The sequence below is a fragment of the Mobula birostris genome, chromosome 7, assembly GCF_030028105.1.
Source record: "Mobula birostris isolate sMobBir1 chromosome 7, sMobBir1.hap1, whole genome shotgun sequence".
NCBI classification, from domain to species: Eukaryota; Metazoa; Chordata; class Chondrichthyes; order Myliobatiformes; family Myliobatidae; genus Mobula; species Mobula birostris.
Window position 1 is genome coordinate 93,587,981 of NC_092376.1, and position 25,135 is coordinate 93,613,115.

A 25,135-nucleotide genomic window follows, 5' to 3' on the forward strand; every position below is an offset into this window, starting at 1 on the left:
TGATCCTCCACACTGCCAAGAGTTTTGCATTTAGTGCTATATTCTGCCATCATATTTGACCTACCAAAATGAACCACCTCACATTTACCTGGGTTGAACTCCATCTGCTGCTTCTCAGCCCAGTTTTGCATCCTATCAATGTCCCACTACAACTTCTGACAGCCCTCCACACTATCCACAACACCCCCAACCTTTGTGTCATCAGCAAATTTACTAACCCATCCCTCCACTTCCTCATCCAGGTCATTTATAAAAATCATGAAGAGTAAGGGTCCCAGAACAGATCCCTGAGGCACACCACTGGTCACCGACCTCCATGCAGAATATGACCCATCTACAACCACTCTTTGCCTTCTGTGGGCAAACCAGTTCTGGATATACAAAGCAAAGTTCCCTTGGATCCCATGCCTCCTTACTTTCTCAATAAGCCTTGCATGGGGTACCTTATCAAATGGAAGATAAAGGATTGGGAAGCTTTTAAAAACTCAGAAGGGAACTAAGAAGGAAAAGATGAATTATGAAAGGAAGCTGACGACGAATATCAAGAAGATACTAAAAGTTTTTTTAAATATATAAAGGGTAAAAGAGAGTGGAGGGTAGATATAGGACCAATAGAAAATGACACTGGAGATATTGTAATAAGACATGCAGAGATGGCAGAGGAACCGAATGTGTATTTTGCATCAGTCTTCACAGTGGAAGACATCTGCAGTATACCAGATATTCAAGAGTGTGAGGGAAGTGAAGTTTGTGCAGTGAAAATTACGACTGAGAAGATGCTCAGAAAGCTTACTAGACTGAGGGTGGATAAATCTCCTGGACCTGATGGAATGCAGTCTTGGGTTCTGAAGGAAGTAGCTGGCGAGACTGTGGAGGTACTAACAATGATCTTTCAAGAATCAATAGATTCAGGCATTGTACTGGATGACTGGAAAATTGCAAATGTTACTCCACTATTTAAGAAGGATGGGAGGCAGCAGAAAGGAAACTATAGACCTGTTAGCCTGACATCAGTGGTTGGGAAGTTGTTGGAATCGATTGTTAGGGATCAGATTACAGAGTACCTGGTTCACATGACAAGATAGTCCAAAGCCAGCATGGTTTCCTGAAAGGAAAATCCTGTCTGACTAACCTACCGCTATTTTTTGAAGAAATTACAAGCAGGGTAGACAAAGGAGATGCAGTAGATGTGGTGTACTTGGATTTTCAGAATGCATTTGACAAGGTGCCACACATGAGTTAATGAGTTAATAGTGTTAATTTACCAGCTTGTTTCCTGCGTGTTTGCTCGATTCGGCTATGCGAACTACACTTGCAGCAAACAGTCACTTTTGGACATTAACTAACGATACACCAACACATTCAACTTCGACCAACTACCTCCGGAGTTAGTAAGGACACCACGGACCTGCATTCAATTTGCTCTGACCGGAAGGGCCTGGCGCCGGCGCCTAGACCGTAAACAAAGACGGGAGAAGCGTGGAGGTTTGCGTGCTAGGTTAAGGCTAAATCCACACTGGCCAGCGCTACCTAGCATCTTCCTCGCCAATGTTCGGTCTCTGACGAACAAGCTGGACGAACTAAGGACTTGGGCCCTCACACAAAGAAGGCTTATGGATTGCAACGTCATGTTTTTCACGGAGATGTGGCTAAACAGTGATGTTCCAAACAACGTGGTGGGACTGGAAGGGCGCACGGTCTACAAGGCTGACAGAGCTGCAACAGTGACAGGTAAAAGTAGAGGAGGTGTTTATGCATCTACGTGAATCGATCATGGTGCACTAACTCTACCATTGCTAACACTTATTACTCTGCTGATCCGGAATACCTGATTACTAAGTGCAGACCCGTTTATCAACCACAAGAGTTTACATGCATCATTGCTGTTGCAGTTTATGTTCCACCCGATGCTGATGCTAAAGTAGCCATGAAAGACCTCAGTGCCACTATTAGCAAGCTGCAGACATTGCATCCAGACGGAGCCTTTATTGTCGCTGGGGACTTTAATCATTGTAACCTACATACTGTGCTTCCAAGATTTTACCAAAAATGCACCACAAGGGGTAATAAAACCTTAGATCATGTCTACACAAATGTGGCTGATGCTTACGAAGCCACTACCCTCCCCCACCTGGGACAGTCCGACCATCTTTCATTGTTTCTACTTCCCAAGTATAGCCCGGTCATTAAACATGTGAAACCCACAATGAAGACTATTAAGATCTGGCTGGAGGGTGTTGACTCTGCTCTTCAGCACCAATTCCAGCACACAGACTGGAGTGCGCTTGCTGCCCATGCCACCACAGACTCTCAGATTAACATTGATTTATATACCAACTCTGCCCTTGAGCACATCAACAAGTGTGTAGACAGAGTGACATCACAAAAACCATCCCAATCAGAAACCATGGATGAACAGAGAAGTTCGCCTCCTGCTCAAAGCCAGAGATTCAGCCTTCAGGTCTGGAGACCGGGAGGCTTACAGCTCAGCCAGGGCCAACCTGAGGAGGGGAATCTCTCAGGCTAAACACATATACAAACAGATAATTGAGGAGCATTTCAACTCCTCGGACTCCCGGCACATGTGGCATGGCATACAGGTCATTACAGACTTCAAACCACCTAGTACTGTACCCCATTCCAGCTCTGCTTCCCTCCCTGATGAGCTCAATTACTGCTACACTCGCTTTGACCGAGAGAACAAGGAGGTCACCCTCAAAGCGGATCTCCCACCTGGTGAACTGCCTCTCTCACTTTCCACCTCCGATGTTTACGCCACCCTGAGCAGGGTGAATGTACGGAAGGCAGCTGGTCCGGATGGAATACCTGGCCGTGTGCTCAGCGTCTGTGCAGGGCAGTTGGCCGGGGTCTTTACGGACATTTTTGATTTTTCCCTGGCCCAGGCAGTTGTCACCACAAGTTTCATGATTGCCATCATCGTGCCAGTACCGAAGCATTCCACTGCCACGGACCTGAATGACTTCCGTCCAGTTGCACTCACCCCCATCATTTCAAAGTGCTTTGAGAGACTGGTTCTATCACATCTGAAATCCTGTCTACCCACTACCCTGGACCCCCATCAATTTGCCTAACAGGTCAACAGAGGATGCCATCTCCACGGCACTTCACCTGCCCTGACCCACCTGGACAGCCCCAACTCTTACGTCAGAATGCTGTTCATTGATTTTAGTTCGGCATTCAATTCTGTGATCCCCCTCCAAGCTGATCACCAAACTTCGCCAGTTTGGTATCAGCATATCTCTCTGCAATTGGACCTTAGGCTTTCTGACTAACAGACCCCAATCAGTTAAGTTAGACAACCTCTCCTCCTCCACTCTCACCCTGAATACCGGCGTGCCTCAAGGCTGTGTGCTGAGCCTTCTTCTGTACTCCCTTTTCACCTATGACTGCGTTCCTGTACATGGTTCTAACTCCATAATCAAGTTCGCAGACGACACCATGGTGGTTGGCCTGATCAGCGGGGATGATGAGACGGCCTACAGGGACGAGGTCCAGCACCTGGCCGTGTGGTGTGCCGACAACAACCTGGCCCTTAACACCCAGAAGACCAAGGAGATCATTGTGGACTTCAGGCATGCTAGGAGCCACACTCACGTCCCCATCTACATCAACGGAGCTGTAGTAGAACATGTATCAAGCTTCAAATTCCTTGGTGTCTACATTTCCGAGGATCTCACCTGGTCCCTGAACTCCTCCATCCTGATCAAAAAGGTGCAACAGTGCCTTTATTTCTTGCGGAGCATCAAGAAAGCTCACCTCTGTCCCAGGATACTGACAGACTTTTACCCTGTACCATTGAGAGCATACTCACCAACTGCATCTCAGTGTGGTATGGCAATTGTTCCGTATCGGACCGCAAAGCACTCCAGCGTGTGGTGAAAACTGCCCAGCGGATTATCGGCACCCAATTGCCCACCATTGAGAACATCTACCATAAACACTGCCTGGGTAGGGCAAAAAGCATTATCAAGGATGCATCTCACCCTAACCATGGACTTTTTACTCTCCTCCCATCCGGTAGGTGCTACAGGAGCCTCCGCTCCCGCACCAGCAGGCACAGGAAGAGCTTCTTCCCTGAGGCTGTGACCCTGCTGAATCTCACATCACAGAGCTAAGCAGTATTGCACTCATATTGTACTGTCTCAGTACTTTTATATTTGTGTGCTGTAGCACTTACTTTTTATTCGCAGTTATTTTGTAAATAATACTATTCTTTGCATTTCTGGTTAGATGCTAACTGTATTTCATTGGCTTAGTATCTGTACTCGGCACAATGACAATAAAGTTGAATCTAATCTAAAGAGGTTGCTTCGCAAGATAAGAGCCCATGGAATTATAAGGGAGTTACCAGCATGGGTGGAGCATTGGCTGATTGGCAGAAAACAGAGAGTGAGAATAAAAGAATCCTCTTCTGGCTGGCTGCTGGTTACCAGTGGAGTTCCACAGGCGTCAGTGTTGAGACCGCTGCTTTTTACGGTGTATGTCAATATTTGGACTATGGGATTAATGGATTTGTGGCTGAATTTGCCAGTGATACAAAGATAGGTGGAGGAGCAGGTAGTGTTGAGGAAACAGAGAGCCTGCAGAGAGACTTAGATAGTTTAGGGGAATGGGCAAAGAAGTGGCAAATGAAATACAATGTTGGAAAGTGCATGGTCATGCATTTTGGTGGAAGAAATAAATGGGCAGACTATTATTTAGATGGGGAGAGAATTCAAAATGCAGAGATGCAAAGGGACTTGGGAATCCTTGTGCAGGATACCCTAAAGGTTAACCTCCAGGTGGAGTCGGTAGTCAAGAAGGTGAATGCAATGTTGGCATTCATATCTAGAAGTATAGAATATAAAAGTAAGGATGTGGTGTTGAGGCTCTATAAAGCACTCGTGAGACCCCACTTGGAGTATTGTGTGCAGTTCTGGGGTCTTTATTTTAGAAAGGATATACTGACATTGCAGAGGGGGGGTTCAGAGAAGATTCATGAGAATGATTCCAGGAATGAAAGGGTTACCATATGAGGAACGTCTGGCAGCTGTATTCCTTGGAGTACAGGAGAATGAGGGCGGGATCTCATAGAAACATTTTGAATGTTGAAATCCCTGAACAGATTAGATATGGCAAAGTTATTTCTCATGATAGGGGAGTCTAAGACAAGAGGGCACGACTTCAGGATTGAAGGACGTTCATTTAGAACAGAGAAATTACTTTAGTCAGACGGTGGTAAATCTGTGGAATTTGTTGCCACAAGCTGCTGTGGAGGCCAAGTCATTGTGTGTATTTAAGGCAGAGATAGATAGATTCGTGATTAGCCAGGGCTTCAAAGGGTATGGGGAGAAGACAGGGGATTGGGGATGACTGGAAGAATTGGATCAGCCCATGATTGAATGGTAGAGCAGACTCGATGGGCCAAATGGCCTACTTCTGCTCCTATATCTTAGGGTCTTACGGTCTTTCTGACAACCATGATGTCAATCTTAACTAACTGAAACTAAGAGATAAATGACCACTGCATTGCATCTTTGGCAAAAGAAAGGACAGTCTCAGAGATTAGTCTTGAAGCAGTTTTGCTATGCAGGCTTTAACTGTTCTTGCTTTGAAAATGTTAGTCTTGATGACATACTTGCTCGTGGGAATGCCTGATGAGTTGACCAGTGACACAGTGCTCACCTAGAATGACAATTGGGTGAGGTATCTGTGAAGTGAGTTGTGCTCTCTTAACATGTTCACTAACTTGCTGTAACCTCTTAAGAGTCAAAAAAGGGATAGAGATCATTGGAGAGTTTCCTGTTTCGTGATGCACTGCAAATCCTCTGCATGTTCCTGTGTTTGAACAAGAAAGATTCGAACCTTTGCCCGATTCTGTTGCTTTGCACTGAGAGGTTGCTCACAAATATGCCGGCCACTACGAAAGCTGACTTTGGCTACTCCCATAAAGGAATGAGTGATATGTGAAAGCCAGGCAATTGGTCTGGTAAGCAAATTCCAGCTTAAAGAACACTGCCAACTTGGAGTGGTGGTAAGTGAATGATGTTAGTCAAGACTTGAGGACATATATCTACATCTGCTTCTGGGCTAAGTTGAAAGTTTCTTGCTGAGTACATTCTTGTTGGGGATCAGCCAGGAATACAGGGCCAGTTAACCATGAGGAGAGGGTGACCTGATTAGCTTGGACCCCTCTTGTTATGATCGGCTGGGTGAGGACATAGTTCCACAGGCTCCTCTGGGTTGATCACCTGATGCTTTGGACTGTATTATGTATATAAACTTAGAATCTCCTTGTTTCTTTGAATATGTAACCGAGCACCACGTGGCTGTTGGTAAAAAAACTTTGTATCATCCTGCTGTTTGTACAGCTCTTCAGTTTCATCTCTGCCATCTCAATGGCTAAAGCAGCAGCACTGAGTCCTAGCCTTGCAATGGTGAGATCAGGTTTGGGAGTGAGCTTTGCCTTGTCCTGGATGCATCCAACTTTACTGTATCCAGTAGTGTCTGTGGCTTTCAGGTGCACGACAACAGCAATAGTTTAGTTGATCCATTACAGAAGATGCAGGCTTCTTTCTTTTGAGCTGTAGACAGTGGAATTGTGGAGTAGGTTCTTGGAATCTTTAAACCTTTCAGCTCCTGAAGGGACGAACACCACTGCTGCCGCTGCTCATGCTTCTCTTTAGGGAGTGGGGACATCCCATCCACAAGTGTCTGAGATCAACTCTCAAAATGAAGCATCCTGGATACGAACGAGAGCAGCAAATCCAAAAGAGCCAAATAGGCTGACAGTCAATAGCACATCATAAGACATAAAGGGTCTTTCAGTATCAGCTACCCAGGTGTCGGTAACGTGATCCCATCCAAGGCCCAGATTGTGCTGCATAGGAGGAAGGTCCTGTCCAAAATCAAGATTCTGCAGGCCTTTCGCCAGATATTCAGGTGGGAAACTTTGCATGATCTCAGTGCTGTTGGATATGATTTTATGCAGTCTGAAAATAGACTGTGCCAACATGTCTTGCGTTGCTTTCAACACACTGACTGCTTCTGCGCTAGAAAATGATTTGAGACCATCAGCAACATAGAAATGCCTTCCTACTTACCTCTGTGCTTCAGTTCCGAATTCCTTCTTAATACGCGTAGGAAATTATGTTAAAAAAAAACGGCTTATGAACAGGAAGTAATGTTTGTGAAAAGCAGGCTGCATTCAAAACAAACAGCGCCTCTGGAGGCAGAACAGTGTGACTTCTTAACAGTGAATTCTAACAGCTGGAATGTCATGCCAAGATTGCATCAATGTTTCAATATTTTTGACCATGATAGAATGGCAAAGCGGATTCAATGGCCTAAATCTGCTCCTATGTCTTATGATCTTCTAGTTTACTGTCTACAAGAGCTATCGTTACAGGAAAAAATATGGGATGCAGCCTTTTCAAAAGTCTTGTACTTAAGCTTATTATATTGGTCCAGCTTCCTGAGAGACACAAACGATGTCCCTCCTTTTGATAAAAGGAACTAGGTATGAATCAACACACACAACACATACAATAACTCTTCAAATGATTGAATTCTATGAGATTCCAGAGTCATAATTATGGCAAGGTTTCTGGATATAATTACCAGCAGATCTACATAAGAGTCACCTTGGCATCTTTCACACATTGGCTGTCATGTGGGATTAACTACAATTGCCAGAACTGAATGAGACATACAGAACTTTGTGAGTCAATGTGAGTTCAAAGCCAATCTGCTCTGTACCTTTGGACTTAAGACCATAAGATAGAGGAATAGAATTAGGCCATTTGGCCCATCGAGTCTGCGCTGCCATTTGACTATGGCTGATCCATTTCCCTCTCAGTCCCAAACTCCTGCCTCCTCCCCGTAATCCTTTATGCCCTGGCTAATCAAAAATCTATCAGCCTCTGCCTTAAATATACTCAATGCCTTGGCCTCCACAGCCACCTCTGGCAATGAATTCCACAGATTTACCAATCTCTGGCTAAAGAAATTCCTCATCAACTCTGTTCTTAATGGACATCCCTCTATTCTGAGGCTGTTCCCTCTGGTCTTAGACTCCCTCACCATAGGACACATCTCTCCACATCTAATCCATCAAGTCCTTTCAACATTTGATAGGTTTAAATGAGATTCCCCACCCCCCCCATTGATTCTTCTGAACACCAGTGAGTACAAGCTCAGAGCTATCAATTGGTCCTCACTTGGTAACCCTTTCATTCCCAGAATCATTCTCATGAACCTCTTTTGAACCTTCTCAAATGTCTGTATAGCCTTTCTTTGATAAGGGGTCAAAATTGCTCACAATCCACCAATAGAGGCCTTAGTCTTCTCAAAATGAATGCTAACATTGCATTTGCCTTCCCCACCACAGACTCAACCTGCAAATTAACCTTTAGTGAACCCTACATGAGGAATCCCAAGTCCCTTTGCACCTTGGATTTTTGAATTTTCTCTTCATTTAGCCAACAGTCTCTGCTATTATTTCTTCTACTGAAATATATGGCTAAATGTTTCCCAATTCATATTCACTGCTACTTCACCCATTCTCCTAATCTGCCAAGTCCTTCTGCAGCCTCCCTGCTTCCTCAATACTACCTGCCCCTCCACCTATCTTCGTATCGTCTGCTAACTTGGGCACAAAACCATCAATTCCGACATCAAATTATTGACATATAACATAAAATAAGAAGTTTCAACACCACTAGTCACTGGCAGAAAACCAGAAAAGGCTCCCTTTTTCCCATTTCGTATGGAAGTGGAATCATATGGATTACATATGATTATTATGGAAGGCATTTTGTGGTTATGACTGATATCCACTCAAAATCTCTGACAATTCCTCCTATACAAATGACCACTACTGATTGGAATGTGAATTCTCTGAAACACCCCTTTGCATATGATGTATCACCAAGAAAACTTGTGTTAGATAATCATTCCCAGATTGTTGTATACAAATTTGACCTCTTCCTTAAAATTGGGGGATAACTTTAACAAGCACCTCTGCTCCATCCACAAAAGCAGAATTTCCATTTTCATTTTAGTTCCTATCTCCTTTCCCATCAGGAATCCACCAGAAAGGCTCAAAGTTCTCTATTTCTTTCTGGACACCAAACACAACCAGTTCCCCTCCACCACCACTTTCCTCTGCCTAGTGGAACTTGTCCTCACTCTTAATTTCTCCTTTGGCTCCTCCCACTTCTTTCAAACAAACGGTGTAGCCATGGGCACGTGCATGGGTCCCAGCTATGCCTGCTTGTTTGTCAGCTATGTGGAACTGCCCATGTTCCAAGCCTATACTGGTGGCCGTACCGCACTTTTCCTATGCTACATTGATGACTGCAATGGTGCTGCTTCCTACACCCGTGCTGAACTTGTCAACTTCATCCACTTTGCCTCCATCTTCCACCCTGCCCTCAAATTTACCTGGTCCATTTCTGACACCTTCGTCCCCTTTCTCGATCTTTCTGTCTCTATCTTTGGAGACTGTTTATCTACTGATGTCTTATAAACCTATTGGCTCTCACATCTACCTGGACTATACCTCTTCTCACCTTGTTACTTGCAAAAATGCCATCCCCTTCTCTTAATTCCTCCATCTCCACTGCATCCGTTCTCAGGATGAGGCTTTTCATTCTAGAAAGAAGGAGATATCCTCCTTCTTCAAAGAAAGGGGCTTTCCTTCTTCCACCACCAATGCCATCCTCAATCGCATCTTTTCTATTTCATACATGTGCATGTCTGCTCTTACCCCATCCTCCTGCCACCCTATCAGGAATAGGATCCCTCTTGTCCTCACCCACCACCCACCAGTCTCCACATTCAGCACATAATTCTCCGCAACTTCTGCCATCTCCAATGGGATCCCACCACCAAGTATATCTTTCCCTCCTCCCCACTTTCTGCTTTCTACAGGGATCACTCCCTATGCGACTCCCTTATCTATTTGTCCCTCTCCAATGATCTCCCATCTGGCACTTATCCTCGCAAGTGGAACAAGTGCTACACCTGCCCCTACACCTCCTCCCTCACTACCATTCAGTCCTTCCAAGTGAGGTGACACTTCACCTGTGAGTCTGTTGGGGTCACGTACTGTGTCCAGTGGTCTCGGTGTGGCCTCCTGTATATCGGTGAAACCAGATATAGATTGGGAAAATACTTTGCTGAACACCTACACTCCGTCTACCGGAACAAGTAGGATCTCCCAGTGGCCGCCCATTTTAATTCCACTTCTCATTACTATTCCGATATGTCTATTCATGGCTTCCTCCACTGGAGGAACAAGACCTTGTATTCTGTCTGGGTAGCCTCTAAGCTGATGGCATGAACATCGATTTCTCAAACTTCTGGTAATGCACCCCGCCCCCGGCCCTTTCACCAGTCTCCATCCCCTTGTATATATTTTGCACATTTGTTTGTCCTTCTCTATTGCGCGAGGTTTTTCATTGATTCTATTGTGTTTGTTTCTATTTACTGTGAATGCCCGTCAGAAAATGAATCCCAGGGTAAGGTCAGGGTATATAGGCAAATACAAAAATAAAAATAATAACAAATAAACAATAAATATTGAAACCACGAGTTGTAAAGTCCTTAAAAGTGAGTCCATTGATTGTGGAATGAGTTCAGTGTTGGAGTGAGTGAAGTTTTCTCCTGAACCTGGTGGTGTGGGAATTGAGGGTCCTGTATCTCCCTCCTGATGGCAACAGTGATAAGCGAGCATGGCCTGGGTGGTGGAGGTCCTTGATGATGGATGCAGTTTTCCTGAGACAGCACTCCTTGTAAATGTGCTCAGTGGTGGGTGGGTTTTACCTGTGATGCAATGGGCTGTGTCCACTACTTCTAGAAAATTTTTCTCTTCTCAAGCACACTGGCATTCCCGTACCAGGCCACGAAGGAACCAGCCAGTATAGTCTCCCCTGTCAAAGTTATAGATGACATGTCGAATCTGCACAAATTTCTGAGAAAGTAGAGACGCTACTGTGCCTTCTTTGTAATGGTATTTACATGCTGGACACAGGACAGATCCTCTGAAATGATAATACCAAGTAATTTAAAGTTGCTGTCTCTCCCCATCTCCAAACCCGATGGGAAATGGCCCATTGACTTCCGGTTTCCTCCTCCTGTATTCAATAATCAAAAACCCAAGTTTACAGTGCAAGTCCTCTAATCCAGGCATCATGCCGGTTGAGATGAGCATTAATACCTTGATACCATTGTTAAGGGAAATTTAATCGAAGGAGGAGGAGAGTTGTATGTTGGGTTGTGTAATTCATTGTGTTCATAAGGAACAGGAAAACAAAGACACTCTCAGTATCAGTTACAACAATGGTTATTAAATACCAATTAAAATAACCACCCTCCACTCCCCACTCCCGCCCCCACAAACACATACATACAAGCACAAACACACACACACTTCCATAATCATTAAAGTTTCCTCACACTCAGAAACACCTCAATTTGCCAGTATCTTCATATTATTAACAAACAATGCTATTAACTGAGAAAATGTGACATTTCAATTGGGTGAATTCTAGTAAAATGCTTTGACAAAATTATTATTATGCTTTTCTTGCTCCAAACCATCGTGCTATGCTTTTCTAGGTTTTACTTCTATTCTCTGCTAATTATGAAGGCCCTAAGTTAAGTAAATAGAATAAAAAATGAAATAACCTGGTCTATAGGTTTGAAATACTTGATAGAAGTGGTAGAAAATAAATCACCTTAGGAGTATATAGTCCTGAGCATAAGAGCTAAGATCAGTGGTAAGCCACTCAATAATTCTGGCCTGCTCTGCCAATTGGTAAGATTGTGACTAATTGTTTCAATGACAGAGTCTTTTGAAAAATAGTGATCACAACTCCATAATTCTTAAGAGCGTTATGGGTAACAGTAACCATGGGCCTCAGGGGAAAGTACAGATGAAGTATGTCCACTCCTCTCCATCGATGCTGTCTGAACTGCTCTGTTCCTCCAGCATTTTGGGTGTCGCTCCTGACTCCAGCATTTGCAGTCTGTTATGTCTCCCTGATCAAAATGCAGGGCTGGCATCTTCCAGTAAGAAAAATAGACAAGGTTGGGAAGCTGAGACGCGGAAAGATGTTGTAAATTGAACGGGGAAGGAAGCATATGTAAGGTTTAGGAAGTTGAAATCAGACAAGACCCTTTGGGAATATGAAGAAAGCAGGAAAGAACTCAGAGTGAGGGCTTCCATTGGTCAGAGTTGACCATAGATATTGTGTCCTAGCTGTCTAGATATGCAAGCCTGGGCAGTATGATATGGAGGGCAAGCTGATGCCCATGTAGCGGCTCTCCATCTCCATGCAACTGATGAATCCAAAGGAACAGCAGAGACCGATACAGTTTGGTACCAGCAGCATTGAACTCAACGTAAGACTGCCTTAGGGACTCCAGCTCTGGATTTTTCCCTCGGGGTTTACTCCCGAAGCCTTCCCCATGAGTGGTGCTAGCCGCAAGGCAGCGGAGGTTTGAGATCAGAATTTTCCTTCTCCTAGATGAGGTGCCAACCATGGCTGACGAACCCCATCTGCCCAAAGTGACTGGTTTTAAGGCAGCAGTAACCCACCTTTGCCCCTTCTCCTGTCAGTAGAAACATTTCCACCGGGCTTAGTAGCTAAGCCACACATGAAGGCCAGGAGCTGGACTTGGTTGTCAGAGGCTACTTGAGGTGTATGCTATTGGGAGCATTTAATAGGTAGTGAAGCTTGTCCCCATATCCACCACCGACTGTAACAACCTAATAACAAACAGAGTAACAGGAGGATAAAAAACGGCCAAAAAATATCTTCAGCAAGTGAGATTAAGGAAAATCCCAAGGTATTTTATACATAATTTAAAAACAAGGCAGTAGCTAGGGAGAGGTTAGGACTGCTCAAAGGCAAAGGAAGACATTGATGCCTGGACACAGTGGAAGCTGCATGGAACTAAATGAGTACTTTGTACTGGTATTCACCAAGGAGAGGGTTTTGGAGATCAGTGTGGGCTATGCTAATATTTCTGTGCATCTTGATATTAAGAATGAGAAGGTACAAGAAATTCTACAAATGCTGGATACCTTGAGTAACAAGCACAAAATGCTGGAGGATCTCAGCAAGTCAGGCAGGATTTATGACAAAAACCCTTATCAGGAACTGAGATACAAGATTAGGGACCATTTGGAGTATTGAGGGTGGAAGCTGCCTGGAGTGTGCTACCAGTAGAATTGGTGGAAACAGCTATAATAGTGGCATTTAAGAGGTATAGGTAAGCACCTGAATAGGTAGGGAAGGGAGTGATATGGATCATTTGCAGGCAAACAAACAGATTTAGTTTAGTTTCTCGCTATCACAGCCATGTATCCTTTCTTTAGTTTAGTTTGGCTGGCCCAAGCATTTGAGGCCAAACAGCCTGTTCCTGCGTTTTTTTTTTGATGTTCTATGAATTGGTCTACCATAATTTTTCTTTCACAATGGCACACTGATCTTGCCCAACTGCCATGGATACTTCTAAATATTCTTCTATAACAGCTTTAAAAATATTTTTAGCATTTTTCCTGATTTATGTTAAGCCGGATAGTCTGTAGATTCTAGCTTTCTGTCTCTCTATTGGATTCTACGGTCAGGTCACTCGTCTGAGTGCTACTGGTACCATGTAACCCAGTACTACCTGTCACGTGGTCAGGTGGTCGGCAACTAAACCGGCTCCCCCACCAGGCTTGCCTGGTGAGGAGGGTGGCTAGACACCCTGCAGGACAAAAAACAAGACCTGTCAAAGGGCAGATGAACCCTCTTGTAGGGTCAACTGCCATCTAGCAAACATGTGCCGTGAAGCACGGAAAGGGCATCCCTTGCATCGAAGCTTGGTCTGGCCATTCACTGCAACAGAACTTCCCCCAGCCGTCTTAGACCCCACCATGCCACTTGATCCGGGAGGGGATGTCAAGAGGGTGGGTCTGGACCTGTGCAACCCCTTACTCACCTAAAATCCATTCAAGCACACGCTGTTCCTTTCTGAGGAGTGGGGTACCATCCCACTAACTGACTGAAAGGAACCATCATCATCCTATGGGATGGATAGCCAGAGAGAGATATTGGATCCTATTAAACAGTTATTCAAAAACCATGTTATTTTCCAATATTGTGGTTCTTTCCCTGAAACTTGGTGATTTTGCAAAATTAACACCTATATATCTACAATCTGGTAACCAATCTTAAGTACTCGCGGTGAAGTTCAGCAAAACTTGGATATTTGTCAGTCCATTGCTCCACAAATTCACTCAGTCCTATTTCCTTGGTTTTATTATTTTCCTGAATATTCCCTAATTCCCTAACTATAATTATTTCTGGAAAGTCATTTGTATCCTCTACAGTAAAGAAAGCTACCAAATAGTTGACCTCCTTTGTTTCACATTATCAATTTCCCTTGTTTACTTTTTATAGAACCAGCTTCCTTTTTAAATAAAAATCGGTTTTCATTTTTTCCAAAACAATGGGGTTAAGATTACCCCAAGCCCTTTCTTGGGAAGCGTCTGTGAGTGCTGGAAGTTTGGATTTCCATTAGGTAGCCCACTATCTGCAAGCATGGATTTCAGGGCTTCCTGCTGTGTCCAGTGTAACAACAGTGGATGGTCAGAATCTGCAGCAACTCAAATTGAATTGTAATTATGTTAAATATTTACAGTTTTAAAAATGTATTATATGCAGAAAATCTTTAAATCTTCTAATACTTAAAGTAGATTTGAAATGTGTAACCAACTTTCATAAATCACAATAACTTATGTAAATGGTGAATTTTTGAATAGCGGAATTGAGATAATGTTGATATAAACCATTTGCAATTATAAGAACTATTACAAGTCTTAATAACTTATCTCTAAGTTTTGACCATAATTACAGATTTGAACAATACACGATTTTGACGGACATTCTGCTTCCTGTTTGCAGTTGTTGATCGCGACACCTGTGCGACGTCCCTGTTAAGGTTGCTAATATTTTTCTAAATGAAGTAAAAGTAAACGGTATATAAGATATTCACAAGATGTTACTTTGACATACGCGATATGCATTGAAAAGCGTGAATGCGATTGCTGAAAAAATCACCAATCCTTTTAAAATGGTGTACTTTTAAGGTTGACTTTAATTTTCTCATTCCGAATAAGGGCATCTTTTGTTGATGACCTCGCAGAACTGTTCCTTTAATCAACGCGTACGGGGAGCGGATATGGGAGGAACAATTTGTATCTTTATCGCAACTTTACACACATCTACAAAAAGAACATCAGATGCACACGAATTAACAGCATGTACTGAAAATGACCTGGAGAGAATGAACCCGGCGTTCCTAAGACTGCGGCGTGGGTGGGTGTGTCCGTCTGTCCGTGTTGTTGCTAGCACCTCCCCTCGACGCCCTGTTGCCGCAAGCTCGGAGGCAGTGGCGCCGGATCCCGGTCTAGTGAAGTCCAGTCCGATTCCCGACTCCGGCTCCTGCTCTCGCGCTGCCTCGTTGCTCGGCGAGGCGAGCTCACTGGTCAAAGATGGCGGGGAGTGAGGCTCCGGCACCGTTATTGCTGTGGATGCTAGTCTTAGTGTCGGGTAAGGACACATTGGGGTTGTTATGCTTTAAAAATAATTATTTGTACGCTTCCTTGTTTCATTTATCGATTGCTTTGTTTGCTTGTATTCTCTGTCTGTCGAACTCGTAAGTAGAAGTTTGTCGGAGATTTCTCCCAAGCGTTGAAAGTCTGTGTTTCCAGAATCAAGTAAAATAAATCCTTCAACTTTTACCTCCGACGCAATTTGGTTCACAGTTAATTGAAAGCTGTTCACACAGGAATGCCGGTTGTAGTTGTTGAATTTCAAACAACTAACTTTTAAAGATGTGCGTGAAGAAAGACTTGAGGGGTTTTGAGACGTTGATGTTTTATCTATTTTAGGGGTTGTTGTGTCCGTGGGGGTTGGGGGAAACAGGTAACTGAACCCGGCCTGGCCCAGCCCAGTGTCATGTGACCACTTTTCCATGTTAAAGAAAGGTAACCGCTTGTCAATTACTAGGCAACTAATTCTGGAATGAAGCACGCCCCTGGAAACTCTTGCAAACAATCCCTTTATATATAATATACAATTTTAGCATAAATTAAATCTACCTAATCGCAGTAGAGATGAGTGTCTGACAACACTGACCATAAAAATGAGTAGGTATGTATGTATAGCTGAATATGTAACTATTTAGCAGAATATTCTTTTAGCACAAATATATAAATGTAACATCCGAAGTAATTTGAGTTTCTTTGCCATTAGCAAGAAAGTTTTTCATTACATTGTATGTGAAGTTTCAATTTTATGAGCTATGCAATGTGACAATGAACAGATTTGTACAAAGTTCAGGATGGAGACTTCCTTTTAATGAGCAAAAATAAAGATAAGATTCAGTATTAGGACAATGGGTATATGTTGAAATCAAATTTACTTGTTTACTCTGTATATAGTCCTGTTTGATCTTTTATATTTGATTAAAGTGCACAAGTGAGCAACTGCCTGTATTACAACATGAACTGGATTGGTGTAAGTTTATTTTTACTAGATCTTGTGGAATAGGCTTTACTATATTTTTCAGTTATCAGTTGCTGGACATTTGAAAAGGCACTTGTATTTCTCTATTTGTGTTTAATATGTAATTAGTGCATGAAAGTATTCATATCCTTTCTAAATCTGTTTGGAAATGTGGTGGCTGATTTTTAATAAAGAAACACCATATCTTGTATATGAGGATGAAAAGCACTGTTGGTGACTTTTATTCAGCTAACCATCCATGAACAGAGGGTTAAATAAAAACTAAGACATGATTTGTCATATTTTATACATTGGATTCCGGTTAATTGGGACACTTCAGGACCAGTACATTTTGGCCTAATTAAATGGCTGCCCCAATTATTCTGAAGTTTTATGGAAATAAGTTAAAAGTATAAAAGGAACAAACTACTGTTTAAATGAGTAACAAATTATGTATTTAATTAAAGATAGACTAAATTAAAATACTACCAACAGTACCATAAAACTGTATAAATTCCTAATGACAAAGGAATTCATTCAGTATGTGCTGCCGTGTGCTTTTAATTGACTGTAGATGAACAAAATCACTGCAGACACCTAGCGCAGCTGATGGACTGCTTTTCCCCATAACTTCTGCAGGCTCTAATGGGACTCCACCACCAATACAATGCTTTTCACATTTGCACCCACCACATCGTCATTGTAACATTGAAGACCATTGTTAGTACCTTCAAATTGTTTGTAGTTTTTAATTTGCTGCAAGGAGGAATGGATGAATCGTGCTCCTTCATGTTGTGCAAAGCTAATAGAGACTTATCCAAAAATACTGTAATAGCTGCAAGAAGCCATTCAACTAAGTACTGAGCAAAAAGGGATGAATACTTCTGAAATACTGACATTTCAGTTTTTGAATTTTTAGATTTTCATCCTTTACAATTTTCCTTTTTGAGGGCTCTGCTGTTGGGGGGGCGGAATGAGCATGTAATTCATAAATAGAAAGTCTTAGTTAAATTGATCAAAAATCACAGGTTGTAATACTCATTGATGTGAACAAAGGGCTGGGGGCTGAATAGTTTTTCACGGCACTGGATATAACGGTACATAATTTTTTTTGTATGGTGTGTAGTTGTGAATGTTGCTGTTCTGCCACGTTACTGTAGTCCATTTGACAGGTTGGTGGTGATTTTTTTCATACGCCTGTTGATTTTTGGATTGATTGTTACTGACAGATTGTTTGGACAGTTGTTCTGAATGAACAGCTGTAAGGATTGCTTGCATGCAGAAGACTTAAAATATTTGAGCTATGCATGCTATCCTATTGTGATGCGTCAACTGAGGATTTTATTGATCTAGTTATAATTCAAGTTCGCAGTTTAAATGTTTTTTCTCATGATCAAGGCAGTGCTGACAAGGTCAAAATTTAATTTCCTTATTTTCTTATGAGAAGCTTTAATTGCAGTTTTTATGCTGGCATTTTTTTAAAGTTCCATGGTCTTAACTGAGTAATTACAAAAGAACAACAAAGCAGTTCAAGTAGAGATGATGTATGTGCGATTGGAACTCAGTCAGTGCTGTTACCTTATGCTAGCTTTAAATAGTAGAGCTTGCTGGAGGGATAGCAAACAAATCTTGGTGAGTTGCTGAGAAGCATTTTATTGATGTGACCGGATGGATCATGTGGCAATAAAGTAGGTTGCTTTGTTTTATAGAGCTGCTTGATTTGAGTTTATTTGTCCAGTGGAGAACAATTTCTGCTATGGAGATAGTGGAAATACTTTGGAAGGCAGGAGCAAGATGCTTAGCTGTGATGGCTTATCCATAGAATATCGTCGTTAAGATAGAGCTGTGAACCATCAGAGTTTACATAGTTCTGGGAGTAAGGAGGGCTTTGAGGCCTTTCTGGTGGGGTATGGAAGTGTATAGAGTCTGGAAATCCATGGTGAAAATGAGATGACCAGGGCCAGGGAACTTGAAGTCATTGAAAAGATCAAAAGCATTTCACGGATGTAGGTAGGAAGGGGCAAAATCAGGGGAGATAAAACAAAGTAGAGGTATCCATATACAAGTTCGGTGGAGCAGAAACAATGGGTCTATGTGGACAGGTAGGTTTATAGATCTTGGGGGGGGGGGTAGAAACACACGGTGTGGGGTAAGGGAACTTTTAACCCTGAGGAGGTTGGTGGCAGATGGAAGATCCCCAGAGTTCATAAGATGCGGGTGACAATGGCTTGGTGCTCCTTAGCAGGGTCCTGTTCAAGAGGTAAGTAAAAGGAGGTGTCTTGAGAGTTGTCGCCTGGCCTTATCAAGCCTCAAGGGTAGCGATATTTGATTACTTCTGGTGTCATGTGCTCGTGACATCAGAAATTGAAAGATAGGCTAGATGAATATGTGGCTGAAGAGCTGGTTTAGGGTACAGGTATTTAGGTTCTGGATTATTGGGATCTCTGGGGGTAGAGGTGACCTGTACGAGGATGGCTTACACTTGAGCTGGAGAGGGACCAATTACCTTGTAGGAAAATTTGCTAATGCTCCATGGGGGATTTTAAACTACAATCAGAATCTGGTTTAATATCACCGGCACATGTAATGACATTTGTTAACTTTGCAGCAGCAGTACAATGCAATATGTGATCATTATATTAAAAAAAAATCTGAATTACAGCAAGTATATGTATGTTAAATAGTTAAGTTAAAATAGGTAGTGCAAAACCAGAAATAAATTTCAAAAAAGTAGTGAGGTAGTGTTCATGGGTTCAATGTCCATTTAGAAATCAGATGGCAGAGAGAAAGAAACTGTTCCTGAATTAATAAGCGTGTGCCTTCAGGATTCTGTATCTCCTTCCTGATGGTAACAATGAGAAGAGGATTACTAAATGACAATAAGAGAGGACTATGTGTCTTCATAGTCTAATCTAAGAGGGACTGTCCTGGGTGGTGAGAGCTCTTGATGGATGCTGCCTTCCCATGATAGAGCTGACTCATTTTACAACTTTCTGTAACTTACTTCGGTCTGCAGGGTTTGGGACTCTTAGCAGGAGTAAGTCATGGGATTAAAGAATTAGCCAGTGAGAGCAAGTTAGTAATCAGGATAGTTGGGAGGGAAAGGAATACTCAGTTGAACTGCGTTTATCTGAATGCACAATGTTCAACAGGTAAGGTAGACAAGTTCTGGACGTGGAGTGGCCCTGGGGATTCGGATTTGTATTTGTAACAGAAACATGGTTGTGAGAAAGGCAGGACTGGTAAGTCGGGTACAGATGCTATAGTGGTGCTAGAAGGTTTGTGAAACCCTGTAGAATTTTCTCTATTTCTGCGTAAATATGACCTAAATGTGATCAGATCTTCACCCAAGTCCTAAAACTAGATAAAGAGAATCCAATTAAATAAATAGCACAAAAATATTATTCTTCATTTATTTGTTGAGATAAATTGTCCAATATTACATGTATTTGTTGGAAAAAGTATGTGAATCTTTGTTTTCAGTAACTGGTGTGACCCCTTTGTATGGCAATAACTTCAACCAAACATTTCTGATAACTGTTGGTCAGTCCTGCACATCAGCTTGGAGGAACTTTAGGCCATTTCTCCTTACAAAACTGCTTCAACTCTGGGTTGTTGGTGGCTTCCTTGCATGAACTGCTTCCATAACATTTCTACAGGATTAAGGTCAGGACCTTGACTCAGCCATTCCAAAACACACATTTTCTTCTTTTTGAACCATTCTGTGTTGATTTACTCTTGTCTTTCAGATCATTGTCTTGTTGCATTATCCAATTTCTAATAAGCTTCAGGTGATAGACTGCTACCCTGACATTCTCCTGTAAAATGTCTTGATACAGTTTTGAATTCATTGTTCCCTCAATGATTGCAAGCTGCCCAGGCCCTGAGGCAGCAAAGCAGCCCCAAACCATGATGTGCTTTCCACTATGCTTCACAGTTGGGATGAGATTTTGGTGTTGGTGTGCAGTGCCCTTTTCCTTAAACGTAGTGTGAATTTCTGCCAAAAAGTTCAACTTTTGTCTCATCTGTCCACAGAACATGGTCTCAGAAGCGTTGTAGAACATCAAGGCAGTCTTATGCAAACTTGAGACATGCAGCAATGTTTTGTTTTTGAGAGCAGTGGTGTCCTTCCATGAATGCTATTCTTGTAAAGTGTTTTTCTGATAGTGGACACATGAAAAGAGACTTTGGCAAGTTCTAGAGATTTCTACATGTTGCTGTTACCCTTGAGTTCTTTTTCACCTCCTTCGGCCTTGCATTTTGTGCGCTTGGTGTGATCTTTGCAGGATGCCCACTCCTAGGGAGGGTACTAACAGTACTGAATTTCCTCCATTTGAAGGCAATTTCTGTTACTGTGGACTGATGAACTCAGGCCAAGCAATGCTCTTGTAGCCTTTTCCAGCTTCATGCAGTTCTACAGTTCTTCTAAGGTCCTCTGAAAGTTGTTTTGATTGAGGCATGGTGCACATAAATAGGTCTTTCTTGAGAATATCAGGCTCTGTCAGTAACCTGACTTTGTGCCTTTTTTTATAGATTAGGGCATCTCTGACCCACACCTCCAATCTCATCTCTTTGATTGGAACACCTGACTCCAAATAGCTTTTGTAGAAGCCATTACGCCAGAGGTTCACATACTTTTTCCAACAAATACGTGTAATATTGGACCATTTTCTCAATAAATAAATGAACTAGTATCATGTTTTTGTGTTACTTATTTAATTAGGTTCTCTTTATCCAGTTTTAGGACTTGGGTGGTCTGATCGCATTTAAGGCCATGTTTATGTCGAAATAGAGAAAATTCTACAGGGTTCACAAACTTTCTAGCATGTCTAGTATGTTATACTTAGTGACAACATTCTTTGAGGATTGTCCACTGAATTAGTAAGTTGTTTAATTATCGTCATGCACTGAGATATAGTGGTAGAAGGGAAAACGATAACAAAATGCAGAATGGAGTGTAACAGTTACCGAGAAAGAACAGTTCGGGCTGACAATAAGGTGCAAAGCCATTGAGGTCAGGAGTCCATCTTATGTTTAGGTACCATTTAGTAGTCACATATCAATGGGATAAGTGCGTGGTGGTAAGTGCGTTAAGGTATCTTTCTGCAGTATGTAATGAGCTAGAAGAGAAAATGTTGTGGGTGGGAGGTGTATTTGATTATTTTCTTTTACAGGGTCAGTGAGGTCATGTGTCAACTTAGAAACAGGATCATTCTAGTGGGGCTGTATTATACATCAGCTGTTAGTACTCAGTGTTGGGAGAATAATGTGTGTTTTAGTGGGAGATTTTAATTTCCCTAGTATTGCCTAAGCTACACAATGTCTTCAGGACTGGGCAGGGTGAAATGTATCCTGGTAAGTTTCCTGAATCATGAGTCCTATAATACTGGAAGTGCAATACTGAACTTCTTGGGGAATGAAGCAGGGCACGTGTCTGAAGTGGCAGTTAGAGAGTTCTTTGGCTCTAGGGATAGTTTTAAGACAGTGATGTAAATAGACAGGAGAGGCCAACAGATTAGGGACCTAAACTAGAAGCAGGGCTAATTTTGGGGGTGTTGGGTAAAATTTAGCAGAGCCTCTTTTAAAGGAAAGGTTTGAATGGGAAGTTGCAGGCTTTTAAGCGTGTAATACAGGTTTCCCCCGCTATCCGAAGGTAGAGCATTCCTATGAAACGGTTCGTAAGCTGGAATATCGTAAAGTGAATAAGCAATTACCATTTATTAATATGGGAAAAATTTTTGAGTGCTCCCAGACCCAAAAAATAACCTACAAAATCATGCCAAATAACACACAAAACCTAAAATAACAGTAACATATAGTAAAAGCAGTAATGATATGATAAATACACAGCCTATATAAAGTAGAAATACTTTTCTGCAGCACTGTCTACCGCAGCGAAAATCTCATGGAAGCACTCTCGGCAGAAACACTCTCTCCAATAACCTTCTCTCCCCTTTCTCGATCTCGGGGTCTCCATCTCTGGAGACACTGTCCACTGACATCTTCTACAAGCCCACTGACTCTCATAACTACCTGGACTATACCTCTTCCCACCCTGCCACATGCAAAAATGCTATTCCCAGTTCCTCCGTCTCCGCCGCACCTGCTCCCAGGATGAGGCTTTCCATTCCAGGTCATCTCAAATGTCCTCCTCCTTTAAGGATCGTGGTTTCCCTTCTGCCGTCATCAATGATGCCCTCACCCGCATCTCCTCCATCTCCTGCACTTTGGCCCTCACCCCATCCTCCCACCACCACAACAGGGACAGAGTTCCCTTTGTTCTCACCTACCACCCCACCAGCCTCCGGATCCAGCACATTACCCTCCGCAACTTCCGCCACCTGCAACAGGGCCCCATCACTAAGCACATCTTTCCCTCTCCACCCCTCTCCGCTTTCTGCAGGGATCGGTCCCTCCGCAACTCCTTGATCCACACGTCCCTCCCCACGGATCTCCCACCCAGCACTTATCCCTGTAAGCGCAAGTGCTACACCTCCTCTCTTACCACCATTCAGGGCCCCAAACAGTCCTTCCAGGTGAGGCAACACTTGTGAGTCTGTTGGGGTCATCTATTGCATCCGGTGCTCCCGGTGTGGCCTCCTCTACATTGGTGAAACCAGATGCAGATTGGGGGAACCGCTTCGTCGAGCACCTCTGTTCTGTCCGCCACAACAGGCAGGATTTCCCGGTGGCCACCCACTTCAACTCTGCTTTCCATTACCATTCGGATATGTCCATACATGGCTTCCTCTATTGCCGTGATGAGGCTAAACTCAGGTTGGAGGAGCAACACCTCATATACTGTCTGGGTAGTCTCCAGCCCCTTGATATGAACGTAGAATTCTCCAACTTCTGGTCATTCTCTCCCCCTCCCTTCCCCTATCCCTATTTCACTCTGCCCCCTCCCCCAGCTGCCTATCACCTCCCTCATGGTTCCGCCTCCTCCTACTACCCATTGTGTTTCCCCTATTCTTCCTTCACCATTCCTGCCTATCACCTCCTTGCTTCCCCTCCCCCACCCCTTTATCTTTCCCCTTACTGGTTTTTCACCTGGAACCTATCAGCCTTCTCCTTCCCACCCTCCCCCCACCTTCTTTATAGGGCCTCTGCCCCTTCCCTCTTCAGTCCTGATGAAGGGTTCTGGCCCGAAACATTGACTGATCTTTTCCACAGATGCTGCCTGACCTGCTGAGTTCCTCCAGTGTGTAGTGAGTGTAACCTTTAAGCTATGAAGCTGCCAAATCATACCAAATAACACATAAAAATACACAGCCTATATAAAGTAGAAATAATGTATGTACAGCGTAGTATCACTTACCGGAATCAGGAAGACTCCAGTAAATTGCAGTTTCGTCACAGTTAAACCCTTGCTTATAGGAATAACCACCTGACGCAATCGGCAATCGCCTCTGATCTGGGCCAACGTTTACGTGCTGGGTGGCACCTAATTAATTAGCTTGTTTATTTCGGCTCTTTTCTTAAAGATGTCCTGGATGCGTTCCGACTACTGCTGCACCCGCTGCTTTCTTTGCAGCAATGTATTGGTCCGCAGCCCGGAGGTTGGGGATCACTGCTTAAACTATGAAGCTGCCCTCGCCTCAGAAAGCGATCAAACCACCCATGACTACCTTTAAATTCCTCTTTTGCAACACTTTCATCACCATCGTCCAGTGCTTTCTGTTTCAGCTTATTAAAAAGACTGACTGATTTCTTCTTAAGTATAAGAAAACTTAATGGAACACCACGCTTTGTACACCCATCAGTCCACTCAAGCAATAGACTTTCCATTTTATCCATTATTGGATGCCGACTAAGAGAGACCCCTTTGCTACGAGCAGAACCAACAGTAACATGGGCAGCTTTCAAAGTTCTTTCTCTCTGCATATAAATAGTGCGAATGGTGGACGCAGGCAAGTTCAACACTCGGACCATGTCCTCACTTCGTTCACCACGATTGAAACACTTAATTATGTCTAGTTTTACGCTAACTGTAACACCCTTACAGCCTTTTAGGCTTTTCCGATACCTTAGAACTCACCTTGCTAACGGATGCACAAAATAAATCGAGATAAAGCACGTGTTTAAGCAATGCCGGCTAGAATGCAGTTCCTGGGGGGGGGGGATGGGGTGGAGTCATGGTTAATAAGAGATGAGGGAAACAAGTGGAGATGTTTTGGAGAGCATTCATACTACTGGGAAAGAGGTAATTGCAACTGTATATCACACATAATGAAATACTTTGAGAGGTTGGTTATGTTGTGAATCAACTCTTGCCTCCGAGATGATCAGGATACATTCCACTTTGACTACTGCCTCAACAGATGTGAGCCAAAGCTTCAGTTTCTCCAGTCTAATGGCCACTCAGCTTAAACGTCAGAGTACAAATGTGCCAGTCTGCATTGGGGGTGAACTGTGGAGAGAGTCAGCAAGTTTAAATTCCAGAGCCCAGCACTTAGTTGCAATCATAGGGAAAGTGTGCCAAAGTTTTTACTTGGGCAGCTTGGCTAGTCACTGAATATTCTAAGAAACTTCAACAGATGTACCTGATTTGTTGCATTATGATTTGGTAT

General features: G+C 43.0%; 1 protein-coding gene across 4 annotated transcripts in view; it reads left to right on the top strand.

Annotated features, from left to right (window-relative positions):
- The first annotated feature begins 15,270 nt into the window (after positions 1 to 15,270).
- nectin3b (nectin cell adhesion molecule 3b) overlaps positions 15,271 to 25,135 on the top strand; it is a 184,237-nt gene continuing 174,372 nt past the window's right edge. For 2 of the 4 annotated variants that reach the window (XM_072263517.1, XM_072263518.1), the window contains exon 1: positions 15,272 to 15,608. In XM_072263517.1, the coding sequence (XP_072119618.1) occupies positions 15,551 to 15,608 (58 nt within the window). In that variant the 5' untranslated portion in view covers positions 15,272 to 15,550. Of the gene's footprint in view, positions 15,609 to 25,135 lie in introns of all 4 variants that reach the window. The other 2 variants (XM_072263519.1, XR_011886601.1) reach the window with 2 other exon arrangements.